Here is a 24,674-nt window from a genome sequence, read left to right as displayed (position 1 = left end):
AGAAATGAGCAGAGCTTAGAAGAGAGAAAGAGAATCTCCAGCATGAAGTTTCTGAGAAGTAGAAGCAAACAAATCATAAATTCAGTCAGTGTTTAAAGATTACTTAATGATACCTTTTTTTTCCTTTGGTTTATCAACGGTACAAAAGTTTAACAGGAAACACAGAGGCAGTCCGTCTACAATGAAACAGAAAGCATTATATTTTAGTGTCTCAGACTGCCAAGCAGACCCTATTGATTTTCAAAACAGAAATTTATTTTGGTTTGTCAATAAATATACTCATTGCTTACCAGTTTTACAATACACAACCTATTTGAAGTCAGTGAGAAACAATAAAATCTTAAGCTGTCTCTACCATATTAATGCCAACAAGCCATGGTTTTTATAGGTTTATATATATATATAGATGTACTTTTTTAAATTAGTCCTGATTCTTTGTTTCTTTATCATGCATATTTCTCTCAAATAAGACTGACCTTCTCTCATTTGGGACACTTTCAGACAGTCATTTGTTTTTGGCCTTTCATGTGATTTATGCTGTTTTAAAATGTATCAAGACTGAGATTAAGAGATTGTAGTTAATGGGTTCTTTGGTATAGTGATAAGTCATTGTGTTTACAGCTTTAGCTTATAGCTAAAATAAAGTTTAATAGAAGTTGAAAGATTAAAAAAAAAGCTTAATAGTTAGTTTTAATAGCTATAACAATTTAGTTGGGGTTTATTGTTTGTTTGTTTGTTTTTTTTGTTGTGGTTGGAGGGTACATGTAGCTCTGGTGGCAAAAAACGGCATCACATTTAACTGGATTCTCTTGGGCTGCCTATCATGATGAGAAGTTAGATTTAAAAACACACACACACACACACACACACGTAAGGTTTGCAAGTGTGGTCTTATTTCTGTATTTTCTCAGCCCTACCAGCAGAGGTCAGTACTGCTCTGATAGACATTCTACACAGAGCTAAATCCTTTCGAGCATAAAGTACATTTGTATCGCTTTTCAGTGCATGAAACCTCTTCTTCAATGCAGGAACTTTTATAAATCTCCCTTTACTACTAACAAAAGAAGAAGAAAACTATATTTTCCCCACAATTTATTATAGATCTAAAACTGTCCCAAAACACTGACTTTTAAAGGTCATCTGAAAAACAGTGTGTAACTTAAGAGTGAAGTGTAGAAAAGGCAGCCAGGCCCATTGGCTGTAGAAAGTATACTGGCCCTTTTGGTGCCCTTTAATGTCAGCATCTTGCAGAAGAAACAGATTTAGTGCTTGGGCCAGTCAGTGGACATATAGATGGATGGATGGATGGAAGCAGTCGTTGACATATTTGACTTCTTTGACTAATCATGCATGAATTCTGAACGGGAGGTTCACTGGGGTGTTGGAGTGAAACTATTGCACTGTTACAGAGGTAGCTCCGTCATGCTATGGCCTTTGTATTTTTGCCTGCATCTTCTAAAGAGAGCCACATTTGTTCTTGTTCAGTAGCAAAGACAAGACAAACCTTGAATTTTGTCAGTGGCAGTAAAGGTAGCAGCAGTTGTTTTGTAGAACGAGTTCTACTTCAAAGAAGATTGAGAGGACAAAGAAACTGTTCAAGGAGCTCACACAGGGATCACTTTACTGTACTCTAACTGTTATATACTGCAGTGTTCTTTGCTGTGGTTGAGGTGCTAGATAGCACTACTGCACCAAAAAACCTGTTAGGCCCCCTGTGGTTCTTTACAGGTTCTACTGGTTCTTTAGAGTTGTTTATTTTAGTTGGGGAATGAAAAACACATTAAAAAAACAGTGTTTTTCCCAAGGTTTAACACATTAAAACAGTGGGTCAGTGCAAAGAATGAAAACTTTAAATATAGTGAAGGGTTAGTTTACCTTTAATTAATACGTTGAATACTAATGTCCACATCAAGTACCAACCACTCATCTCCACACCTTTGTCAAAAGAAGTCTTATAGAACCTTACAAGGAAAGGTTCGATCTGTAGCACCGAAAGAGGTTCTTATATGATTACAAGCCACTTTTGGTGCTATCTAGTGCTTCCACACAGCCTGGGGCGCTTGAAAGATATGAGAGTTTAAGAGAGTCTTCTGCGAGGTGCTGACAAGTTTGCTGCGCTATGGGAACTGCAGTATAGGATTGTGGGGGATTGGAGTCCTACCAACCCAATCACCAGAATAAATGTTGGTGCTGTACTGTTCTGCAAACCGCATTTCAGTTGTCAGGTCTAACAATGCTGTGTGCTTTTCGGCTGGAAAATCTTGAGCTAGTCAAGAAAAGTGGTCTCTCATTTATTGGCCGTCTTGCCCAGGTTTCATGCAGCTGCTGTCCCATGCTCCTCCTGATGACAAAGTCATCTTATATACATTTATTTCGAATATAATAAAACAACTATTGCCAAAATGTACATATGAAATGTACAAAGTTAACATGTCAATGGTTTGCAGAAACGTACAGTGCAAACCTTTTGCTCTGGTGAGCGGGCTGCTCACCTAGCAGCGAGCTAGTTAGCACCTAAACATCAGCACATGTTGGCCTGTGCTGCTTCGATTGGACCAATCTGATGTTAATTTGTTTTGCCAAATTTTGTCTCTTTAAGATGTTATTGTCCAATCCAGATTACTTAAAGACATTTAAGATAAAACCAAGACAAACTACATTAGATACTCCAAATAGCTTTATGTCTAACCAGTTTAGTACTTTTCCATTTCTGGTGCAGACAGTATCTGAAAGTTTTTTAAACCAAACCACAACACTCAATAAAAACTAATAAAATTAAAATTAAATAAAGTACTCAAAATTACATGTTCAGTATTTGCTACTAAATTTCAGCAGCAGAACTATCAGGTGTTTCCACCCTTGGAGTTGATGGATTTTGACAAAGAGGGCACAAGGGCAGCTTCTCTTCATGCACAATTAAAAAACTCAATGTCCCAAATTAAGTAGTTAAGCAATGGGCAGTAAAACACAATCCACAGAACTACAAAACTGTAATGGCCCTCTAAGGTGCTAGACTTGTGTGTGTGTGTGTGTGTGTGTGTGTGGCCTGGTATTACATCTGCGTGCAACTGATGGATTCATGAGCGGACCTGATAACAAAAACATGTCTGAATAAGCGTGTTCATACTGGCATGTGTGTGTGTGTGTGTGTGTGTGCGTGTGTGTGTGTGTATTGAGCCCTATTCCCTTCATGGCCGATGTCTAATCTGATGTTGCATCGTATGCACCTCTCTATCCCACTGGAGCTCTGAAAAAGAGCAGATGCAGACCTACGTGTGGGTGTGGAGTGTGTGTTTGTATTTGTTTTTATTTGCGTGCGTCCAAATCTGTGTGTGTGTGTGTGTTTGTTTGTGTGTCTGGGTGTCTGATATTTTCCGGATCTCTTGTTCCTGCAGCTCATTTTCTTATTGGCTATGTGAGTGTTTTAATTGTCGTGTATAACTGCTACGTGTGTTTTTACATATGTGTGCATGTGTATATGTGTGTGTGTGTGTGTGTGTATTTTATTTCTTTGTGTGTGTGATACAGATACTTCACATTTATGTTTACATCTGCTTCCTTTTTTTGACTTTATGAGGTAACTTGTTACGCAACCAAACCTCCGCAGCTCCTTTATGACGTTTTTGTGAGTGTATGAGACCTTGAGGGCAATTCTACTCACTGTGGCTGAATGCTTGAGCCATCCACAAACATGTGTGTGTGTGTGCGTGTGTGTGCAATTGAGTATGTCTTTGTGCCTCTACTGTATGTGTATGTCTGACTTCTTTGATGTTTCCCATCCCTCGAGACATAATATGAGTTGGCTCAAAGAGCATTATACTGTAAATGTGTACACTGTGTGTGTGTGTGTGTGTGTGTGTGTGTGTGTGCGTGTGCCTCTAGGCTGCTGCTGTGCTGCATACAGTTTCCGAACCATGGTTTTGTGTGTATTTCCTGTACTACTTCCCTGTTTCAATATTAAAAGCAACAAAATAATATAAAAAAATCTATTAAAAAATATAGGATACAATAAATGTATCTAAATCTAAATAATATAATTTAGCTTTCATGTTCCATACACATACACACACGCAAGCACATAGGACCCGTACATACAGGCACTAAACTACGGATGTGCTCACATACACACTCACACAAGCGTATACATTAAATAGAAACAGCTAATGAATCACAATAGTAAAACCCTCCCCTTCCTCTCAGCATCGGCGTACAGCTTCTCTTCCCCGTTGCCACACCAACATGTTTTATTATACACATTCATCACAAGCACACACACACACACACAGAGAGCTCTATATCAACTTTATCTCTCCTCTCTATTAGCCGCTTACTCCCTTCATCTCTGTCTCCTTCACTCCTCCCTTTAGAGAGCATACTGAACAGAACGAGGTCAACTGCAGACGAGAGTAACGTAAAGAAAAGAGTTTTACGAGCTGAGGATGAGAGATGAAGCGGCTTGGACTTTCACTTCTGCTTTTGTGCAATTATGTTAATTTGTAGCCTTGCTGTTGAACAACACAACACAGTGGAAGCAAATACTACTTTCAGTGCTGGCAACTTAATTCCCATACAGGAACTCACATACATAAACACAAATTTGCACACGCACAAATACAATAAAGACACTTCAGAGCACTTACCTTTAATGAGAGTCCCAGTGACTAGTTTGTGCAGGGACAAGGCAAACTTGACAAGTCCCTGTTTGCAGCGCTTGGCACAGCCCGTCATCCTGACTGTGACCTGGGACACCGTGGGCTCAGCAGGGCCAGAGCAGGACTGGGGGTTCCAGGTCCAAATCAGCGGCTGTAGCACTCTCAGATCTAAGTGCCAATCGATACGGCTTCTTCCACTGGCAGAGTGAATGAATCCCACGGAGGAGAGCGCGCTCCTCTCACTGTGTCGCCTTACGTCCTGCTGAGCTGGAGGGAGGAAAAAAAACAGAAAAGAAACAGTGATCTCCCCTGCTTTCCCTCCCCCACTCCTTCTGTGCCTTCTCCATCCCACCTCTGAAATGTGCCCAAATTAGTAACTGCTTGAGAGTGAGGTGTGGATGGAGGGAGAGAGAGAGAGAGAGAGAGAGATGAAGCGTGTTAAAGAAATAAAGTCTTGCTGTCCAAGGAAGACAACCACTGCTTGTTGGAGGTGCTCTTACAATCCAAGTTTCCAAGAAACTTCTTTTTCAGTCTGCAAGTCAGCCTCCGGGACCGCAGTAATGAAGCAATGACATGAGCTCTTCTTCTTGTTCATTTTTTCCCTCCTGCTTATCAAATTCATCCCCCCCCCCCCAACTGCCCCCCCCCCCCCCCCCCCCCCCCCCCCTTTAAAGTGGGGAAGCAATAATCCACTTTCAGCACCACTGACAATGGACAGCTCCCCACAACGCTCAGCAAACACATTGAGCTCGTTCTGTTTCTCTCTCGAGGCAAACACACACACACACACACACACACACACACACACACTCTTCCATCAACTCCTCCCACAGCCCTCAGAACACATAAATGTACTTCATCACTTGATAAAATGAGCTGTGTGTATATTCCTGACTGTTTCTTCTCTCTATCAAGTTCATCACTTCTCTCTTATGACATACTTTCGCTCAAACAAATACCTTAAAACAGCCTGTCCTTACTGATGAGCTCTTATTACGGTAAGAAAGTGCAATGATTGTGTTGGTAATGTTGTAATGTCTTCTCTGATCTTTTGTTTGTCATCTTTGCCCTTTTTCGTCTCTTTTTCCTGAGCTGGTTATTTTTTCCCCGAACGTCATACTAAATCGTATTAATTTTTAAAGAATAACCAGGTACAAAAAGGTACAAGTACTCAGATCCTTTTGAATGTACATTACTACCACAATGTAAAAATATTAAGCAAAAGTCCTCAAATGTAAAAGTGCAGGAGTATCATGAGATATAAAATAATATAATTAAAGTATACTTAAAGTATCTAGTAGCAGGAAGAGTAATGTTTAGAATTTTAATATTTTCACTGTATAAATAGTGAAATGATATATATATTTTTTTTTTTACCTCCTAGAACTGCTCTGTAATAATAAAGTTCTATGTGATTATAACTAAGGATTAGCACATTTTTAACAGCAGCCTGTATTTTGGGTCCTGGCAGCTTTATACGTTGACTTTTCATTTTGTCAGTTTAATAGACTGTTGAGTTTAATAGCTGAGTTTGTGCTTCAAAAAAAAAAAAAGAAATCCATGCAAGTGGGGACAAGACAATTTAAAGGGACCATTCACCCCAAATATTGTGTTATTTATCCATCAATATTGTTTTAAAGGAGGTTGCTGAGTTTTGGAGATATTGACTGTAGAGATGTTATCTTTGTGGTGCTCAAAGCATTGGAAAAATACATTTGAAAAACTTAACAGCAACGTTTAGAAATCATGGCTTGGCTCACTCGATATAATCCACCAACCTTATTGTGAGCATTTCATTGTAGTTTCAATCCACACTCTAGATGGATAAATACCACCACAAGGTAAGAAAGAGTAGGAAAAAATACGTGTTTTTCACTTAGTTTACACTTTGTCACTGGAGGTAAGTGCTATTACAATAGTACATTAAGTGTTAATATGTTTATTCATTATATCAAGACCCTCTACCATATGGATTCCTCTGACCCCAATCTCAACTCATCAGTATACCTCCAGCCAGAAAGCAGGACTGCCAGACACTTGACCAAGTTTTACATGACCAATCTAGTAATACATCACATGCTGTTGACCTTCAGCTGACCCACCCACACTATCATCATCATCTGAAACTTGCATATACAGTAACTCCGGAGAAATGTTGAGGGAAGAAAAGATGGAACGGAAAGAGGAGCACGGGAAAGAGAGGGAAGGCGAAAGAGGATGCAGAGACATAATCTTATAATGTCCTTCTGGGCTATAAATAGACCTGAATCACATATGGTTTCCTGGACTGAGAGCAAGAACGCAAAATACAGAAAAAAACAGCAATAATGGCAAAGTTAAGAGGATGAGAAATGAAGAAATAGATGTAAACAGACGCTGTGAGGGGGGAAGAGACACAGAGAGAGGCAAGCAATGAAACAATAAAAATGCAAATGAAAGGCATTAAAAACACAAGGAATAGAGAGAATCGATGGAGGAATGAGCTGTGGATTCTCCCCAGCGGAGACGGGGTGTAAAACTCAAAGTCGCACGTGAACTCAGGGAATATTTGCAATCAATCTGAGAGGGTTTGGCAGGTACTGGGATCAATACTTTTCCACAGACTCTGAATGCTCTGGTTCACACTTCATGAAGGCAGGAGGAAGGTGGGAATAAAGAAAGCAACATGAAGGCAAGAAAAGCAAAGTAACAAACAAAAAAAACAAGTAAGAGAAGATGTGGGGGGGGAAATAAAAAAAAAAGTCAAATGGTTGACAGAGAAAAAGAAGTGGGAGGATTGTTTTCTGAGGCACCACCACTATGCTGGCTATTAAGCATGAAGGAGATTACTGTGTGGGGGAATTTGCATAAACATGCTTCTCTATTACCGCCCCCATTGTTCATGATTAATGAGATTAGCGTTTCCTTTGCGCACAGATTCGAGGATGTAATAGCAGATAATTGCTTGTCTCTTCCCAAATTAGAAGTTGCGTTGTTTGATGTTTGTTTCAACGTGCATTTGCTCAAAGTGACGACGCTCTCATTTCCCTGCCTGGTAGGACAGCGCGTACCTGGTAGGCAATGTGGATGATGAAGATGTGGGTAAAATTTAAAGGGAGCTACGGTGGAGGAGGGAAGAGAGGCTGGAAGAGAGATAGAGTTTCATGACGCACAACAGCAAAAAAGCACTTCAAATTGAACTGAAAAAGGCGCAAACTGGCAAAAAAGATAAAGCAAAAAGAGTAGAGAATCTTTTAAACTGCCTGCGTGAGATGAAATGGTAAAGATGAAATGAGAAAATAAGGACGGTGTGAGGAAACACTGAACACAAATAGAATGATTAATGTGTATAAAGAAACGATACAAGCAAAGAAGAAAAAAACAGATTTAAAAAAACAAAGAACCGGCTAGAAGGTGAAAATAACAAAAAATGAGGAAAGAAAAGGATGGAGGGAATGCAGTGAAGAGAAAAGAGAGGTTGGTGAGGGAGGTGAGAGAAAAAAGAGGTGGTGGTGGTGGGTTGGGGGGGGGGGGGGGGGGGGGGGGGCTGATAGGCGGAAAAATGAGCGAGACAAAAAGAGAGGAGATTGCTTTGAAAGCTGTAGATCTGTCAGAATTGAATCACAAGCGGCCAGCTGTACGCTCTGATAGTGCTTGGCCTCTAAATATAACAGACACTGAGATGGACTGATACGGTCACAACAATAGACGCAGCAACGGTGGGAATAAAGGAGGCATCACAACACCGAGTAGAGAAACACAGGATACAAAATGCCATATCCCTACACATATGAAAAGCCGCTCAGCAATTGATCATTTTCATGTGATAACATTCTTGACATGTATGATTGTGTTTGCATAATACGACAATATCCATGCAGGATCCAGTACTTACCACACACACCTGCAGTTACACTCATCAGGGACGTGTGACAACTCAACAAATCAAAGCACAACTACCTCCAAGCATCAAGACCCATCTGTCCAGACACAGCAGCTGGATAAGCCCACTTTTAGAACTGATCTCTCAGTGTGAGCAGGAGGCTGCTGCCCTGGAGGTCTGGAAGTCGACTCCAGACCCTCCACCCCACTTGAGCCCCAGGACACTGAGTGTGTCGGCAGCATTGATGGAGTGACAACGTCCCCTCTGGGTGAAATTAAAACCTCGACACACCATCCCTCCTCTCCTCTTTCTCATCTGCCACTCCTTTTCCAGCAACACCCCACCCCACCCCAAGACGCCCTGCTGATGACAACTGTTTGTCTGCGTGCACACACACACACACCCACACACACACACTTTTGTAAAAAAGACCTTTCCCCTGCAGCCATGATACACTTTCAACCACCTATGCAGAAAACACACACATAAAGAAAGCTCCTGAAGAGTTTTTGAACATCACAACAGAATATTCTTCCAGGAAGCCTGAGCCCAGCTGTCACTGTCACTGACACCACTGTGACAATTCATGCATACACACTTCCTTTTATGTACAGCTCCTGGTTTCCTCCGTCTCTTCCATTACTCTCTAGCTCCCATGTTGGCCTACATGTGAGGATTCGGGGCTGAGCTTGGCATCATTAACATCCAGCGCAGAAAATTAATTAACACCGAGGTGATTAACCCATGTAAACAAGAAGTTATGCCCACACGACTTTACTGAGGCGTGTGCATTATAGGTGTTGGAGCGCATGTTAATAATGGAGGTGAGTCTCCCTGGAGAGTGTAATGAGAGTCCTGGGGGTCCAGCTGAGCTTCTTTACGCTGAATCAGTTGTGTCAACCAAGTGCACTGCAGCTTTTATTGAAACTAGTTGGTGCAGAGCTGAACTACAGCAGATCACCAATTCATCTAAAATTTGAGCCCACAAGACCACAACATGCATCCATCCATCCATTTTCTATACCGCTTATCCGTCAGGGTCGCGGGGGAGCTGGAGCCTATCCCAGCTGACTACGGGCGAGAGGTGGGGTACACCCTGGACTGGTCGCCAGTCAATCGCAGGGCCAACACACAGAGACAGACAACCATACACTCTCACACTCACACCTAAGGACAATGTAGAGTAGCCAATTAACCTAATGTGCATGTTTTTGGTATTGTGGGAGGAAGCAGGAGTACCCGGAGAAAACCCACGCAGGCACAGGGAGAACATGCAAACTCCACATAGAAGGGCCCAGACTGGGATTCGAACCTTGAACCCTCTTGCTATGAGGCGACAGTGCTAACCACTGCACCACCGTGCTGCCCCCACAACATGCAATGCAGCAAAAAGGTTCCCTATTCTTTCGCATGAATGAAGAGACATTTTTGGTGCATGCAAACGGGACTTGTTTACAATATGAATAAGGCTGGTGAAAACTTTGAAACTTCAATATATTGTATTGAGCCAGGTTTGCACCAAACACAAAATAAAAAACAAAGCAACAAATAAGATTTTGTGATTATACAGTGTAATCAATATAATACAATGCTGAGTAGAGTAGATACACCAGAGGTTATAGTAGCTTATGAGCTTATGAACAAGAGTACTCATGATACAGAACAAATGGTCACTGTGTGTATTATATACTATTGGAATTTTATTACTGCTGCATTTATGCAATCACTAGCAATGTTAGTGTGAATTTAAATGACTTTATACCCTGTTTGGTGGCTTAATGTATAGCAGTGCATCATCTTTTCTATTGCTTTGTAAAGATGTCAAATAAATGTGGAGTGGAAATATAAAATAACAAACAAAGGAAATAGTCAAGGAAATTAGAAATAAAGTATATCTCTTTGTTTACTTAAGTGTAATGGTTGCATGAGTTTCATCCACTGCAAAAAATGTTTTGGTAGTAATGTGGAGACTGTAGAGTGTGAGTAGAGGTTTGTGTTTGCACACAAAAAGTCTCCCCGCTGAACTCATACACTTAGACCTTACCACACAAACATGTACAGACACACACACACACACACACACACTCTTCCTCCTCCACTAGGTGCTCTTTCTGCTGAGCAGGAGCGATGACCTCCTCAGAGGAGTTCCCAAAGCTGCTGAGTACTGCAGGTGATTATTAAGCTCCTTTTTTTAAAGTTGCTGATGCTTCTTCTTCTTCTTCTCTCATTTCAGTTTTTGGTGTTGTGCCTGGCGTGTATTGAATGAGAGAAGACATTAAGATGTTTTAGGCTACTTGAGGAACCTCTTTGCATGCCCGTCAGCATCGTCCACTCAACTAAATCACTGGTGAAAGCACACGCCAGACGGGGGGATTTTTACACCCTCTGATCATACTAACCACAAATCTGACATCTAGTGTTCACTAATGGAAGTATTTAAGCTGAATAAACATAAGTTCATTTTGTTTTTTAAAAAAGTTAAACTAAGAGACGTTTTGCAATTAAGCAGTTTAGCAAGCGTAATCAGAGAAAATTCATTGTCACTGTCCTATGAAAACCACATATTTCTGAAACAAAACTTTCATAAGCTACGCAGTAAGGGCTCATTTTCAGCTTTGTGACAATGCATTATTCACACTGGATCAATTATCAGAACGTGTCAGCCAACACTGTTTTAACCTCAGTTTACGAATACACACAAAGACACTGGGACAACAGTTACTATTATATAAACATTTATTCTCTGCACAGTCTGGAGGAATCGATGAGAAATCAATATTTTCAATTACTCATAGAAAAATACCTTTGCTGCACCATGATTACTCCACATCCATACATACAGTGAATAGCAAAAGAACATCATGTCGTGTGTTGTGAACATCGGCAGAAAAAAAAACAGAAGTGTGCAAACATAACATCTACGAAGCCTGAAAAGAAATGACACAAAAAAATGTACAATATGTGGTACACTGGCATATTTTTATAATATTCTCTTCAAAAAAATATTGGTGATAATCTCTCTTCCTTTTTTTAAAAAAAGTCATCTTCTAGATATCAGTAATTACGGTGTGCAAATTTCAGAACTTAAATAACATCTGGCTTCTGTGTTTAAAGTAACCCCCTGGACATATGAGGAGAAGGAACAAGTCTTTGGAGTGAATCATCTTTTCTCATATTTGGCTTCATGTGTAAAACTCAAGTAAGAAGACCTCAGAGTTACAGGTTGGGTCGGCACATTATACAGTTTTCAAACAGTGAATGTTCCTTAATCCAGCTGTTCGTGTCACAGGGAGGCAGATGAAGCCATATGACACATGATCTCTCAGTGCTTAACACAGTGTTTAAACGTGCAGCAGATGCAGACGTCCCTCCGACATGTTTTGTCCCAGTTGAACAATGTGAGTGAATGTTGGTGTCACAGGCAGCTTTTGACAGTGTGGCTGATCTTGGCTTCATATAGTTTGTCGTTGAAGTAACACTTTTTATCAGTTTGCCAGGATTTGTTTGCTTGGCAGCCACTCTGGCAAACACCGGCAATGTGCTATCCATCTAGCCAAGAGATGATTCCAGGAACAGGACAGGGAGTTCTTCCAACAAGTATCAAGCTGATTTTCACCTGTTTTTACACGCAGATTAACTCTCAGAAATCTGACACGCCGTTTTGTTTGACATCTTCGTTAATCGTTTTGAGGTTTGGCAGGCCAGACGCAGGTCACTATGTGTTCATAGGCTTGTAATCTCAACATGAGATGAGTTTTTCTGATTGGTTGAACGTGAGCCTGAGGGTTACCCAGCAGTGTGACGGTGACACCCTCGCTGTCTGCTGAGGTGGAGGTTAGAACGGTCCCTCAAAGGACTGCAGCTATAGATGTCTGTGCATCGCAGGAAGGACACACAGGGCATACAGGACGAAGGGAAAAAATAGTTTGTGACACAAATGCTGCGGTGAAAAATGTATCTTATAGGCCATTTTAAATAATAATTGCATTACATAAGATTTCACTTTAATGACATATTTATCTGAATTTGGTTTTGGTGAACACTGTTTGACATGCGTATTAAAACATCAAGACGTTGCCATAATCCTACAGAACCACTGATAAAATAATAAAACAGTTGCAACAAAAAGGGAAACAGGGGTGTGTGATATTACTCTACTTACTTGTTGATCTATGGCACCATCATGTTTGCTGTTGTCAGGACACTGTGAGTCAGTGGTGCTCTGTTCTGACTGAAGTCCTGTACATGGTGTGGACTCTGTTTGAAGTGAGTCCATTAGAGCCCAGCGTTTGGACACTGATCTGGACTGGGACACTCAGGTCCACATTTTCCAGAATACACTGTAGAAAAGAGGAAAAATATGCAGTTCATGAGTTGCTGTTTTTAAGTTTACCAGGATACAATAATGTACAGTTATTAAGCATAATGAGGGGAAACTGATACCTTGGTGCACGCTGAGCTCATGACAGATTTGTGGAAGTCCCCATCTACAAACACCTGACAGGTGACAATAAACGATAAGTAAAAGAAGATGTAGAGAAACAGATCCTCTAAAATCAAGTCCATTTGTCAGTTTGACTGCTACCGTGGTTCCTTCTGCCTACCCTGTATCCGTACACAAATGTGCCGTTACTGCAGCCCAGCTCGTCAAGTGTCGGCCTCTCCCAGCCAATCATGAGGCTGCTCTGGCCCACTGTTTTGATGACCTCAACAGAGAGAACCTCAGCTGGAGCTTCTGGACGTGATCGGACAAAATAAATAAGGCATGGCAGCTTGTATTGCTTGTTTTGTTTTAAACTCTGGGTACATTACAGCCTAAATGCATTAATCACTAATTTCTATCTTTGAACATGGAGCTAACTTTTTCATTTTGCCTTTCAACTCTGAAATTTCTCACTCACTGCACACTGAACTTACTAACAAACCCAAATGGGTTTAGCAAAGGTTTATGGTCATGTACTGCAGCGTATCATCAAACTGCGAGAATTTGGATTTTTATGCACACTGCAGCAGCATGAAGCCAAAAGGTGAAATTCTGCAGTCAATAACTGTAATATTACGCACAAAAGATATCAGAATCAGAATGTGACAGAACATGACATGTACTTAAGCAGTGATGTGATCTGCCTTTGAGTAAATAATCTCAAATAGTGAACATGTGGATTACCTGGTTTGGGTCTTGCAGTCTTGGTCTTTTCTCGAACAGCAGTCAACTTTCCAGCAGAGTTGTAGGACCTCTCAGGAGAGTATTGAGCAGACTGAGTGTATGATGCAGCACATACATCATGTGCGGGGGCAGCACCATCGGTTTTAGAAGGCATGTTAAAATGATTCGCCTCGAGGGCAGACGATATGTTTTGGGCAGTTGTGTCCGAGGCAGTGGTTTTTGGATTTGTGTCAGAACATATTAAGACATCAGAGTCAAAGGTAGAGGCCCTCGGAGTTAAAGGGGTGGAGGCAGCATGTTTGTCATGCGATATGTCAGGGGTAGCAGTGATTTTCTCTGGGGATATTGTTATATTAGCACCACCGCTTGAGGTGGACTTGGCTCTGCTCAGTGTGGCGGTTTTAGAGAGGTCTGTTTTACAGTGATGGTTAGTAAACATGCTGGGACTGAATGTAACATCAGCAGATCTTGAGGCGACTGCATTAAAAAGTGTTGTTGACTTGTTAGTGGAAACAGGTGTGGTTGTCACAGCTGGAGTCTGCTTAGCTGGGCTCGAAGCAGCGGTGACTGGGAGACAGTTGGTATGTGGTACGCTGACACCGAGGCTCTGCTTCGTTGTCTGAGAGGGGGGTCCCAAGTCTTTGTGATCTGAAAAAGAGAGGCTTTTTCTGGGTTGCTGTCCTCTTCCTCTGCTCGCTGGAGCCTTGAAATGAAGAGAAACAAATTAATGTTATAACCTGCGGGTAATAACTAACCTCAAAAAGCTTCAGTGTAAAGTACCTGATAGCTGCTCATTAGAGTCTTCTGCAGTTGCTCATGTAGGTTTATGATCTTCTCAGGACTACTCAGCCTCCTGCGCGGACTGACATGAGTGCTGGATGAGGGAGGAGCAGGACTCAGTGAGGATCCACTGATGGAGACAGGAAACTACGGTGGGATTGAGAAAAAGCACATCATTGTATTTCATTTGCAATTTAATGCAAAAACAATTAAAAATGAAACTGAATGTAATGACTTGTCAAGATTACTGCAAATAAATGAAACAGCTGCTTAAACAACTGGTAGCTTCTGTCTCATGTAGGTGTATTACGTGGGACCCCAATTCTGTTGGAAGTGACTGTATTGTGAAAACATTAAAGAATAAACCATACTTTAACACATTCATAAATAGTGGAACAGAAAATACAAAACAGAAGCAAAGGAGAGCTGCTTATTTTGTTTATTTGGAAAAAAAAATCTGTAATGCTTTATTGCCTTTGAAATGCTACATTGACAACAATAAGTAAATCAACACATATTTGAATATAAATTAGATGTATTTTCCTCACCCGTGGGCTGGCACGCTCTTGTACTGGAGAGGCAGAAACAGGTGAGTTGACACTTTTCTTCAGTGTTCCTGCTGGTGCAGGTGTGACTTCAGCGTTGCAGTCTTGATTTGATGTAGATTCAGTAGCTACTAAAAATGTGTGTTCTTCACTTTTTAGTTCTCCACATGTCGCTACAGATTCAGGTGCGAATCTGCTTTGGTTCTGCTGATTTATGTGCAGAGGAACAGCAGAACATGTTTGATCAGGTGTGAATCTGTTGGTGTAGTCTTGAAATTTTGAGATAAAGCCTGGAGTAAACCCAGTATTGTAATCCTGGGCCTTGCTCCCTGCTGTGAATGCTGCAGTGTAGTCCTGCAGAGCGGCATCACCGAGCAGCTGCTCCACCTGCTGTGTGAGTGTGGAGTCCACACAGCCTCGTGTGCGCATGGCCTTCATCATCTGAACCAACACAGTGTTCCTCTCATGACACTTCACCACCAGGCAAGACAGCTTGGCCTATTACATGACGAGACATCTGTCAGTCAAACTCAACTGCTGCTGACACGTGACAATAGTTACCTTTACAGTCGTATAGAGTAAGTAAGTTGTCAGTGCTGTCAAGTGTAACACTGTGGAAAATCTCTTCATTCACCTTTAAAGGAGCCATTTCTAGATCCGTCTGGCTTCTCTTTTTCAGGAGGGCATCGTACTACAGTACAAACGAGATACAATTAAATATGCAACAACGGCACATAACATTTAAGCAACTGCTTTAAACATGAAACGGAAACAACAGCAGCTAGTTACCCACCTTTGCTCTCATGTCGTTGTAGCGTGTCCTGAGTGAGTTGAGAAGAGGGCTCAGATCATCCCTGCTGCCCTGCCCTCGTTTTAAAGCGATATACTCTGAGTTTAGTTCCTCCAGAGCCACCGTCTGTAAGGTTTGACACACACACACACAAATTGTATTTAATTTGTATTTTGTCTAGATTTTTCCATTACTGCTCAATTTTAAGTAGTTAAAACATCATCAAAAGTCAAACAACTGATGACCAGTGACAAGATGTGAAGTTAAGAATATGGGTATTACAGTCTGGTCTGCCTATACTACATTAGATGTAATGTGTGTTCTTTCCATGAAAAGATTTGAAGTCCAGTCTCACTAGGCTGATTTTGAAGATGAACTCTTTTTTGAGCAATTTTCAGAACAGGAGGAACAACCAGTTTTTGTTCCGCACACCTTTTGCGTAGTCCTTCTATCTGCTTGTGCCAGATACAGAAGATTCAGAGTTTCAGAATAAAATTTAAAAAAGCTATTCTGCCGTCCTTACCTTAGCTTTGAGCTGAGCTGTAAGGATGTTGTATTGCTCCTCTGTTTGTGCCTTTAGCAACAGAACGTCAGACTTCTCCCTGACCAGGCTTGTCACTTTATTCTGCAGCTCCTTCACCTGCGGCAGATACAAACAACGGTGAGGTCATTCAGATAAATAATAAATAGACAAAGACAACAGATAAACAAAGTCTTTAATTGGATTTTGCACCTGGAGGGAAAGTTAGTAAACAACAATATCAAAAACAACAGGTGTTCCAAAGTACATATATGGCATAAATATGGTTTTATGAGGCCTTGGGAAGGCTCATTAGGGCAGGCACAAGTTTTTCTGAACTTGTATGTAGTCAGCAGGGGCAATAATGGAGCAGCCTGTCAAAATAAATGCAGGTCTATGTGTGTGTGTGTGTGTGTGTGTGTGTGTGCGTGCGTATGTGTAAAGGGAAACAAAAACCAAAATTGTTTTTGATTTTACCAAAAAATGAGCAAAGGCAACAGTTTAGCCTATTTAGTAACTTTTCTAAAATGGTTAAAATTGTCTGATCTTGATTTATGAATCAGATTCATCATGACAGATTAAAGTTCATTTATTATGCTTTTGAAGGGTTTTTTTCCCCTCACAAATAAAACAAATTTCCAGAGAAAGAGAGAGAGATGCACAGAGAGAGCAGCACAAATTTTTCATTTACTTAAGTCATGTAATTTTATTGTAAATTAAGTGCCAGACTGCAGAAAAAAACATATTTTTTTCCAAATGTCCTCAAACTCATACCTGGGTTATAAGGCTGTCATTTTCCTTTCTGGTTTCTTCCATCTGATTGGCTACATCTGTGAGCCTCATCACCTCATCAGCTGCTTGTGCAGCTTTTCTCTCTGCCTCCTCCCTACTGGCTTCTGATTGACACAATTCACTGCGAAGCCTCTTGGCCTGAGCACATAACAAATATAAATATAAACAAGTGCAGTTAGAGAAATCTCCAGTGATACACCACTGACCTGTGAATAAAAAAGAGAGGCAAAGAGAAAATTATGACTCTAAATGTGTCCTGTGTCATTTTTTTCTCTTTCAGATTAAGATGAACAAATTATATGCAGTGAAAATTAGGATAAAAACCCAAACATTAAATGTTTGGGTTTTTATCCTTGTTTGTTTACCTACATCTGCTGCTACAATCCTTCAGGTATGCAACGAAATTAACTCAGGAGAGATCACTTAAAGGTAGTAAAAGGACCTTGCCTTTGATTATTATTTAGTCTAATCAAACAAAGTCTAAGTTAATGTTCTCTTCTAGCACGAAATTGTGCCAAAAACAGTAATGAAAAAAGAGTTGTGTGTACTCACATCCACATGGCTCTGGCCCAGTTCATCCCGTGACCTCTTTAGTTCTGCTCCCAAGGCTTCAATCTCCCTCATCAGATCACATTGCTCCTGTTTTCCATCAAAGCAACACTGTATAAGTATACAGTAATCCAAAATAATGTGACACAATGCTTTAAGGGTATTGGTCTCTTAATACCTGCATAGCATTTCCTCTGTGGTCATTAGTCAGACATCTTTGAGTAGCATCTTCTCCTGTCCCAACAGGAGTTTCAGTCTTCTTTGTCATAACAGCACTATTTGGATTCAGGAGATGCTGCTTCTGATTCCTCACCTCCATTTGGGTTCGGCCAGATTGAGCAGCTTCATGTTTGTCTCTTTCTTCTATTAGACCCTGAAGTAGTAGTTTTATCTGCTCTTCTTCCTTTTGCAAACACTTAACTGAAAGTTCAATTCTTTCTTTTTCTTCTCTCAAACCGCTCACTGATTTTATCAGCTTGTCGTAGTCTTCTTGCAAAGTGCACACTGTTTGTTCTTTGTCTCTCTGTTCCTTCAGACACTTAATAGAATTGGTTAGTGTGTCTTTCTCCTGTTTCAAAGACAGCACTGCCTGGCTTAACTGGCCACCCTCTGTCTGCAAACACTGTAGTGTCCGCATGATTTGATCTCTCTCTTCTTTTCCACTTGAGAGAGATTCTAACAGTTCCTCTTTTTCTCTTTCGTGACCAGATAAAGACTTAGTTAAATGCTCTTCCAGGCCACTCGTAGACCTTATTAACTGGTCTCTCTTATCTTTCAGCCCACAGACTGTCCTGGTAAGCTGCTCTCTCTCCTGTTTGAGACCTGACAGAGACTGAGAGATGCTGTCTTTCTCCTCCTTCAGCCTCCACACTGTACGAGTTAACTGCTGCTTCACTTCTGTTTGTGTTTGGATGGACAAAGCCACTTCTCTCTGCTGCTGTCTAAGAGAATTTATGCTACCTGATAGGTCTTCTTGTTCCGTTTTGAGGACCTGGACTGACTTGGTCAGCTTGCCCACTTTATCAGTCAATGAACTAACATTTAGAATGCTTTGTAGGTTGCTCTGCAATGGATCATAGTGGTTTTCATCTTGAGAACCAGGTACTGAAACTGACGTTGAATCATCTGTTTCTTGACCGGACATCAACTGTGGTTCTTCTCCTTCAAGCATATTTTTCAAACTGTCCACACCTTCTTCTAAGTTGTTCTGTGTATATTCACACAGCTCTTTATCAACCTGTGATTCCCCCACATGCTGTTCACCCTCTGCTAACTTTTGCTGCAGCTCCATAATTGTATTGAGATCATCCTCAGTCTTCTTGGTGAGTTCTGTAATCAAACACCCTTGTTCCTGGTTCTCCTGCTCCAGCCTCACTCCATCCACCTCTAACTTGGAGATATGCCCTTGCAGCTGGGTATTTTCCCTCCTAATCTCCTCCTCTCTGACCTCAATGTGAGCCAGAAGCTCCTGGATGCGGTCGGCCAAGGCCTGGTTCTCCTGATTCAGGGCCTGGACAAGATCATCCTGAGTGAGAGCAAGGGTGTTATCTTCAGTTCGCTCACTGGTGGGAAGTGTGTCAATCTGAACATAAAAAGAGACAGAATTTGATCAGCGAAGGTCTTCTTGAAAATTCAACAAACATTAAAGAACATTTTGGAATACTTTAACCTCTGCGACATACACTTTCTCTTGAAGATTCCTGCTCTGCCTCTGTGTCTTGTTTCTCTACCTCTTTTTTCAGTTGTAATTTCAGTCGAGTATTCTCTTGAGCTATCATCTGCAGCTGCTCCCGTGTCTGCTGCAGGGCCACCTCCAGACCGTCACGTTGTTCTTTTGGCTTTTCAAGATCCGCCCCTAACCCCAAGCTCCTGTAGGCTTCCCTCAGGGCATCAGATTCCTCACTGGGGTGTTCCTCCAGGTTGAGGATACCTCTGGAGCACCAGGTTCCCAGTTTAAACTCATCTAGAGTCTCTGTAGTCAAGGAAAATGACTGGGAGCTCTGATTGGATTTGGGACCAAAGTGGTGAAAGAAGGTCAGAGGGCCATTTTTAGGTGGAGTTTCTGATCGGGCGGATGAGAAGGGATCCTCATTTTTGTTCTGTGTGCTCTCTGCTGTAGTCTGGTGGTAATCAGGTGGAACTGTAGATGAATAAGGCAGGCCTGTTCCCTCTGAGGTAAGACTGACCTACATAGAGATCAGAGTTGTGGGATAAAAGTTGCCAATCATTCATGTTAACATGAAAATTACAGAACATTTAATAATACAGCATAAACCAAATTCATGTCATAGTTGATACTTAGTTACATTTATTTAAGCTTTTACAGAAATGGATGTGATTATATAAGGCTCTAAATCCTAGTCTTTTGAGGAGCATTCACTTTTTTATGCTGTAGATGAAATGTATTACATTAAGCCAATAATAACACAAGATATAATATTTATTGATGCATTAGTTATTTTTATCAACCATATTTGGCCCATTTACAGTGAAACACAGAATACAACCAATTACATTCAAAATGATGAACTGTCCCACATTTCTTAGCCTGGGGCTAACAGTTCCCTTAGCCTGGAGTTAAGTTCAGCGTGAAAAACCCTTATGTAAAACAGCACCACCTCCACTGATGACTGTCCTCCACAAACACGGACAGCCCCACCCACCCAGCTCACTGTCTGATGCAGATATGGAAAGTAAAAGCAAAACAGCCAAAATCTCTGTTGCTGACTGCAAGAATCAACACAGAAGTCTTCTGTCATCTACTCCCACCATCTGAGGAAGACCTAGTAGATTAACCTTGGATGTATATATAATATCCCGACAACAACGTAAAAATTCTTGTGTGCACTTTGAGGGCCGGTACAAAGCTAAGCACTAAGACTTTTCTGTTGTTGGCTACAAGATCCAACACAAAAGTCTTCATCTACTCCCACCATCTGAGGATGTCAAGTGGATTGACTTTATTTTTCATGGAAGTATGATAAAAATGTGCCCACAAGGACTGGAAAACGACTGAATTAAGTGTGTGTGTTTTACAAGGGGGCCACCATTCAGAACAAGTTTGGGAACTACTGGTCTAACTTTTAGCACCCAGTAACTAGCTTGCTCACGCCACAAAGACCATTACAAAGCAGTTTCATTAAAGTAAGACCTAGTCTAATATGGATTAGATTAGCCTGGCAGAGCTGACTGGAGAAACAGTGAGCATGCTGGCTCAGGCCTGTGTGAACTGACCAATCAGAGCAGTCAGCACACAGGTGCTGCAACAATGGACATTATGAGAAAAATAATGTTTTTTAACATCTTAGCTGTCTACTGTTCCAGTAGACACCTAATATAAAAAAGTATGAACGAGAAAATGATAATATTATGGCCTCTTTAAACCCAACTCTTGGCCTTTTTAAAGATGTCTGTGAAAGTTCCTGATGTTGACTGTATATGCTAGTGTATCACTGGTATTTTATCTTGTCTTATCTATTACATAATGGTTGTTATAATAATCATGTTTTACGCACCACTCCAGAGCTCCCCACTGAGGAATGTCCCAAGGCAGAGGTTTGTGAGACATTGTTTGAAGGCAGAGGACAAACAGCAGGATTGCAGCCGGGCAAGCTGGTCACAGGACCCAGACATGTGGACTGACTGGGTGTTCCAGCAGCTGCATCCCCAAGGATCTGCTGTAGTCTGTGGTTCTCCTCTCTCAGCTCTTCAACCTCTTCCAACAAAGAGCTTTCAGACTGTTTCAGCTGGTCCACTTTTGCCTTTGTCTCCTCCACCTTGCAGCCCAGGAAGTGACTCTTCTCCTGGGCCTCCTGGAGCTGCTCCATCAGTCCCCTCCGCTCTGTCATGCCATCCTCCTCTCTCTCCAGTAGCACCCTGAGATCCTCTTGCAGGCTCAGAATAAAGCCTTGCAGTCGGGCTTCATTTGAGTTCTGTTCTGTTTCTTTAACTCTTCCCCCTTGTATCTCTTTCACCATCTTCCCCTCATCACCCTCTTGAGCTCCTTCTCTCGCCGGCTCCACACTTGGCTGCCACTGCTTCCTCCTCTCCTCCTTTCTCTCCTCTTCTCCTTCACCCTCCCCTCTCATGGAAGGCAGCCTCTCTTGTTCTTCCCAATGTGTTATCGTCCCATCAGTGATTCTGACTGCACTGATCACTGCCATGCCGGTGGCTGCGTTCACAGTCATGTCCAGCAGCTGCTTTTCTAAAGAGTAGATCCGGTTCTGTAGGCTCTGCTCTCTGTCCCGGGCCAGGCGGAGCTTATGCTGCAGTTGGGTTTTAAAGTTCTCGAAGTACTGGGACTGACGACTCATCTCCTCCTCTTTGGACTTCAGCTGCCTCTGACAGCGCTGCAGTCGATCCCTCCAAACCTGTTCACTTCGCTCCTTCTCCTGGGTCTGAGCAGGAAAGAGAGAAAGACAGAGAAAAGTATTAAAGAGAGAGGAGGCACAGTGAAGTTTGGAAAGCCACATCCTGAGTTTGGGGACATTTGTGAGGATGCTACACTACCACCCATTTAGGACTAAAATGTATTGGTTTGTACCATTTTAAGTTTTGTTTTATTTCTACTACTATGTAGGAACATGGTAGAAGGAAAGAAGAATTTAGATATTGTAGATAAAAGAACAAACACTTTATGATTAAAAACTGACAGACAAAATGACAAACTGTGACATAAACAACCATTTGTGCTGCAAAAAACATCTGTTTACTATATATGTCGTTTCCCTGTCAGCTTCAACTTTTCAGGATTGCTTCAATTGCATATTAAATATTCCTGCAAAGTTTTTGACTAATGCATCTGAAGTGCTGTTGATTGCCACATGTTGCTTTAAACTTCAACATCAAAGTGCTGATCTGCCCATTTTAATACAACCTGACTTTGTCTGTCCTTTGTACATTGAACAGACTTTAGAGTCCAGACCTGCTTGGTAAAACCAGTGTGACAAAAGTCAACCTGCAAGACTAACACACCCATGAGAGTCTTCATGATTTACAGTTTGTACATCCATGGTTATTGATGCATTCAGAGATCCTAAGCACTCACCATGGTCCTGACCTCCTCCCTGAGCATGTGGAGTCTCTGGTCCAGCCCCTGGGAGTGTTGCATGCTGCGAAAGTAGAAGCGAGAGGCTACCTGTAGCAGCAGGTTCTTCTCTGATTTCTCTCACTCCCTGAACCTAACACAACACAAATTTGCACATTAACAAAACACTGGAAGGTTTAATAACATCCTCCATCAATTAATGTAAAAATCTACAAATTTCATTCTGTTTTAAACTCCTAATGCAAGAAAAGACAAAAATAAGCCAATAAAATCTCCCACAGCAGGGAGAGATGTTAGCCACAGCATGCTCACAACCAAGTGTGCAGGAGCCTGTGATATGTGATATCACCTTGGCCAAAAGTGAGGATATAGTAGCAGGTGTGTGTGTGTGTGTGTGTGTGTGTGTGTGTGTGTGTGTGTGTGTATTTCACTGGAGTCCCTCTCCCTCAGCCACTCACTTGCCCAACAGTTGGCTATCAGACTGGAGGGTTGAAACTTTCTGCTCCACAACCTTCACTCCGTTGCAAAGAACCCACACGTCCAGGCCCAGGTCAGTTGCCAGTGGATCTGTTACCATAGTAACAGTACTGCTTCCAGTACCTGTTGCCTCTGATGGGGTCATGTGATCTTCCATGGGTTAGCCTGTGCCCACTAGATGAATTTTACCTACGGCACAGGAACTGACGGTGTCAGACTTACTTCAGGAAGTTCATGAAAGAAAAAAATTTTGCTTCTCTTCTCTACACTTGTCATGTCATGTCCATCATAAACACAGGGACACTGGCAAAGATAAATACAGACGCAGAAAAAAGATACACACACACACACACAAAATAACGTCATCCATTATTCACCATGTCAACAGCTTGGTAGCAAGTTGTTGAGCACGAGAATCTATCAGGTTACCCCACCTCCTAATCATGTGTCCCCTCCTGCACCTCCTACCACATTTCACAAATCATTCAAACAAAAGAAAAGGAAAAGTTCACTTTGTTTCAAGCCCGTCTCAAAACAACACTCACATGCCTGCATGTGCATTCAAACAATTTTTTCGTCACTGTAATTACTCCCTCTGTTCGTAGTGGTTGTTCATAGACAGACATGATAAAATGTGAACCTATCCTTTAAGCTAAACCTAAGGCTGTCAAAAGTGTGGATGTACTGATAGTACTAGTAAAAGTGTTAGGAATAGTGCACAGATATTAGGATTATTACAAATGTGTTGGTGCATGTTCAGTAAATTTTTCTAAACCAGAAAAATCAACAATTTTGTGTGCCGGGGACTTTTTTCTTTTTGTAATGGGATCCAAGGAGCTATTGAGTATAATCATCTTTATTTAATTTTCTTTTGTTTTGTTTTATGACAGCCTTACTAACGAGTAAGCTTGCAAGCAAGTTTGGCTAACGCAAATGCAAGAAAGCCAATTGATAACCAAGTCACATAAGTACATTTGGAAAATCGTTAATGAGAAGTATTCTGATACACTAAAAACAGCAAAACTTGTGTGGCCTTTAAGTAGTTGCTATTGTAATAGCTGTACAAAGGAGTGAATTCTCAAAGATAAACTTAAATAATAACCTGGTGTTTTGGCTCCACTGATTGCAGGTCCGTCCTCTCATCAAGCTTCCAGTAAGTTCAGCTTCTGCTCCATGAACTTTGTTGTTTGCTCTGTTGTGTCCATGGAAACACTGCTGGCACAGGACTTTGCCAAAATCCTCAATATCCAGTCGGCACTCAGCTTGTTCAGCCCTTCGCTCACTCCTACCTCTGTCTCTGCTTTTTCATTGTCCAACATGGGCATTCTTTCAGCTGAGGCTCTTTTCCCTTTAATAAATCCTCTGATTCAGAGTTTTCTCTCAGTAAATCGAAGTTTCCTTCTCACAGAGGAGTTAAAGATTTTATATTCCAGGTCCAAGAACCACCATATTAAACATTATTTATAAATAAATCTCACTTTAATCTCATGTAT

At 41.4% G+C, this 24,674-nt stretch overlaps 1 protein-coding gene across 3 annotated transcripts; it reads right to left on the bottom strand.

Annotated features, from left to right (window-relative positions):
• Window positions 1-11,232: 11,232 nt before the first annotated feature.
• Window positions 11,233-24,658, bottom strand: LOC124068142 (girdin-like). Of its 3 annotated transcripts, none has more exons than XM_046406098.1 (17): window positions 24,284-24,658; window positions 22,705-23,370; window positions 21,173-22,054; window positions 19,388-19,843; window positions 17,836-19,239; window positions 17,661-17,747; window positions 17,091-17,246; window positions 16,320-16,436; window positions 15,800-15,922; window positions 15,641-15,697; window positions 15,010-15,504; window positions 14,462-14,608; window positions 13,682-14,384; window positions 13,119-13,249; window positions 12,958-13,011; window positions 12,677-12,854; window positions 11,233-12,386 (listed from the first exon to the last, which is right to left on the bottom strand). In XM_046406098.1, exons 2-16 carry the CDS (start codon window positions 22,765-22,767, stop codon window positions 12,726-12,728), a joined length of 5,004 nt encoding a protein of 1,667 aa, XP_046262054.1. In that variant the 5' UTR covers window positions 22,768-23,370; window positions 24,284-24,658; the 3' UTR covers window positions 11,233-12,386; window positions 12,677-12,725. The 3 variants fall into 3 exon arrangements, with proteins under 3 accessions (XP_046262054.1, XP_046262052.1, XP_046262053.1); XM_046406096.1 differs by having other exon boundaries at window positions 19,340-19,843; window positions 24,284-24,657; XM_046406097.1 differs by having other exon boundaries at window positions 19,340-19,843; window positions 22,705-24,562.
• Window positions 24,659-24,674: the final 16 nt, after the last annotated feature.

The sequence above is a fragment of the Scatophagus argus genome, chromosome 12 (genome assembly GCF_020382885.2).
Source record: "Scatophagus argus isolate fScaArg1 chromosome 12, fScaArg1.pri, whole genome shotgun sequence".
NCBI classification, from domain to species: Eukaryota; Metazoa; Chordata; class Actinopteri; family Scatophagidae; genus Scatophagus; species Scatophagus argus.
The sequence above is the reverse complement of the archived record's forward strand: the minus strand, read 5'-3'. Positions and strand labels throughout refer to the sequence as shown.

Excerpts from the sequence above, each read along its gene's own strand:
- LOC124068142 (XM_046406096.1), bottom strand. The coding sequence starts at position 22,767 with ATGCAACACTCCCAGGGGCTGGACCAGAGACTCCACATGCTCAGGGAG. Across the intron at positions 19,844-21,172 it reads CAGTGGGGAGCTCTGGAGTG|GTCAGTCTTACCTCAGAGGG; the intron begins GTGCGTAAAACA and ends ATCTCTATGTAG. Across the intron at positions 15,923-16,319 it reads CAGCTCAGCTCAAAGCTAAG|ACGGTGGCTCTGGAGGAACT; the intron begins GTAAGGACGGCA and ends CAAACCTTACAG.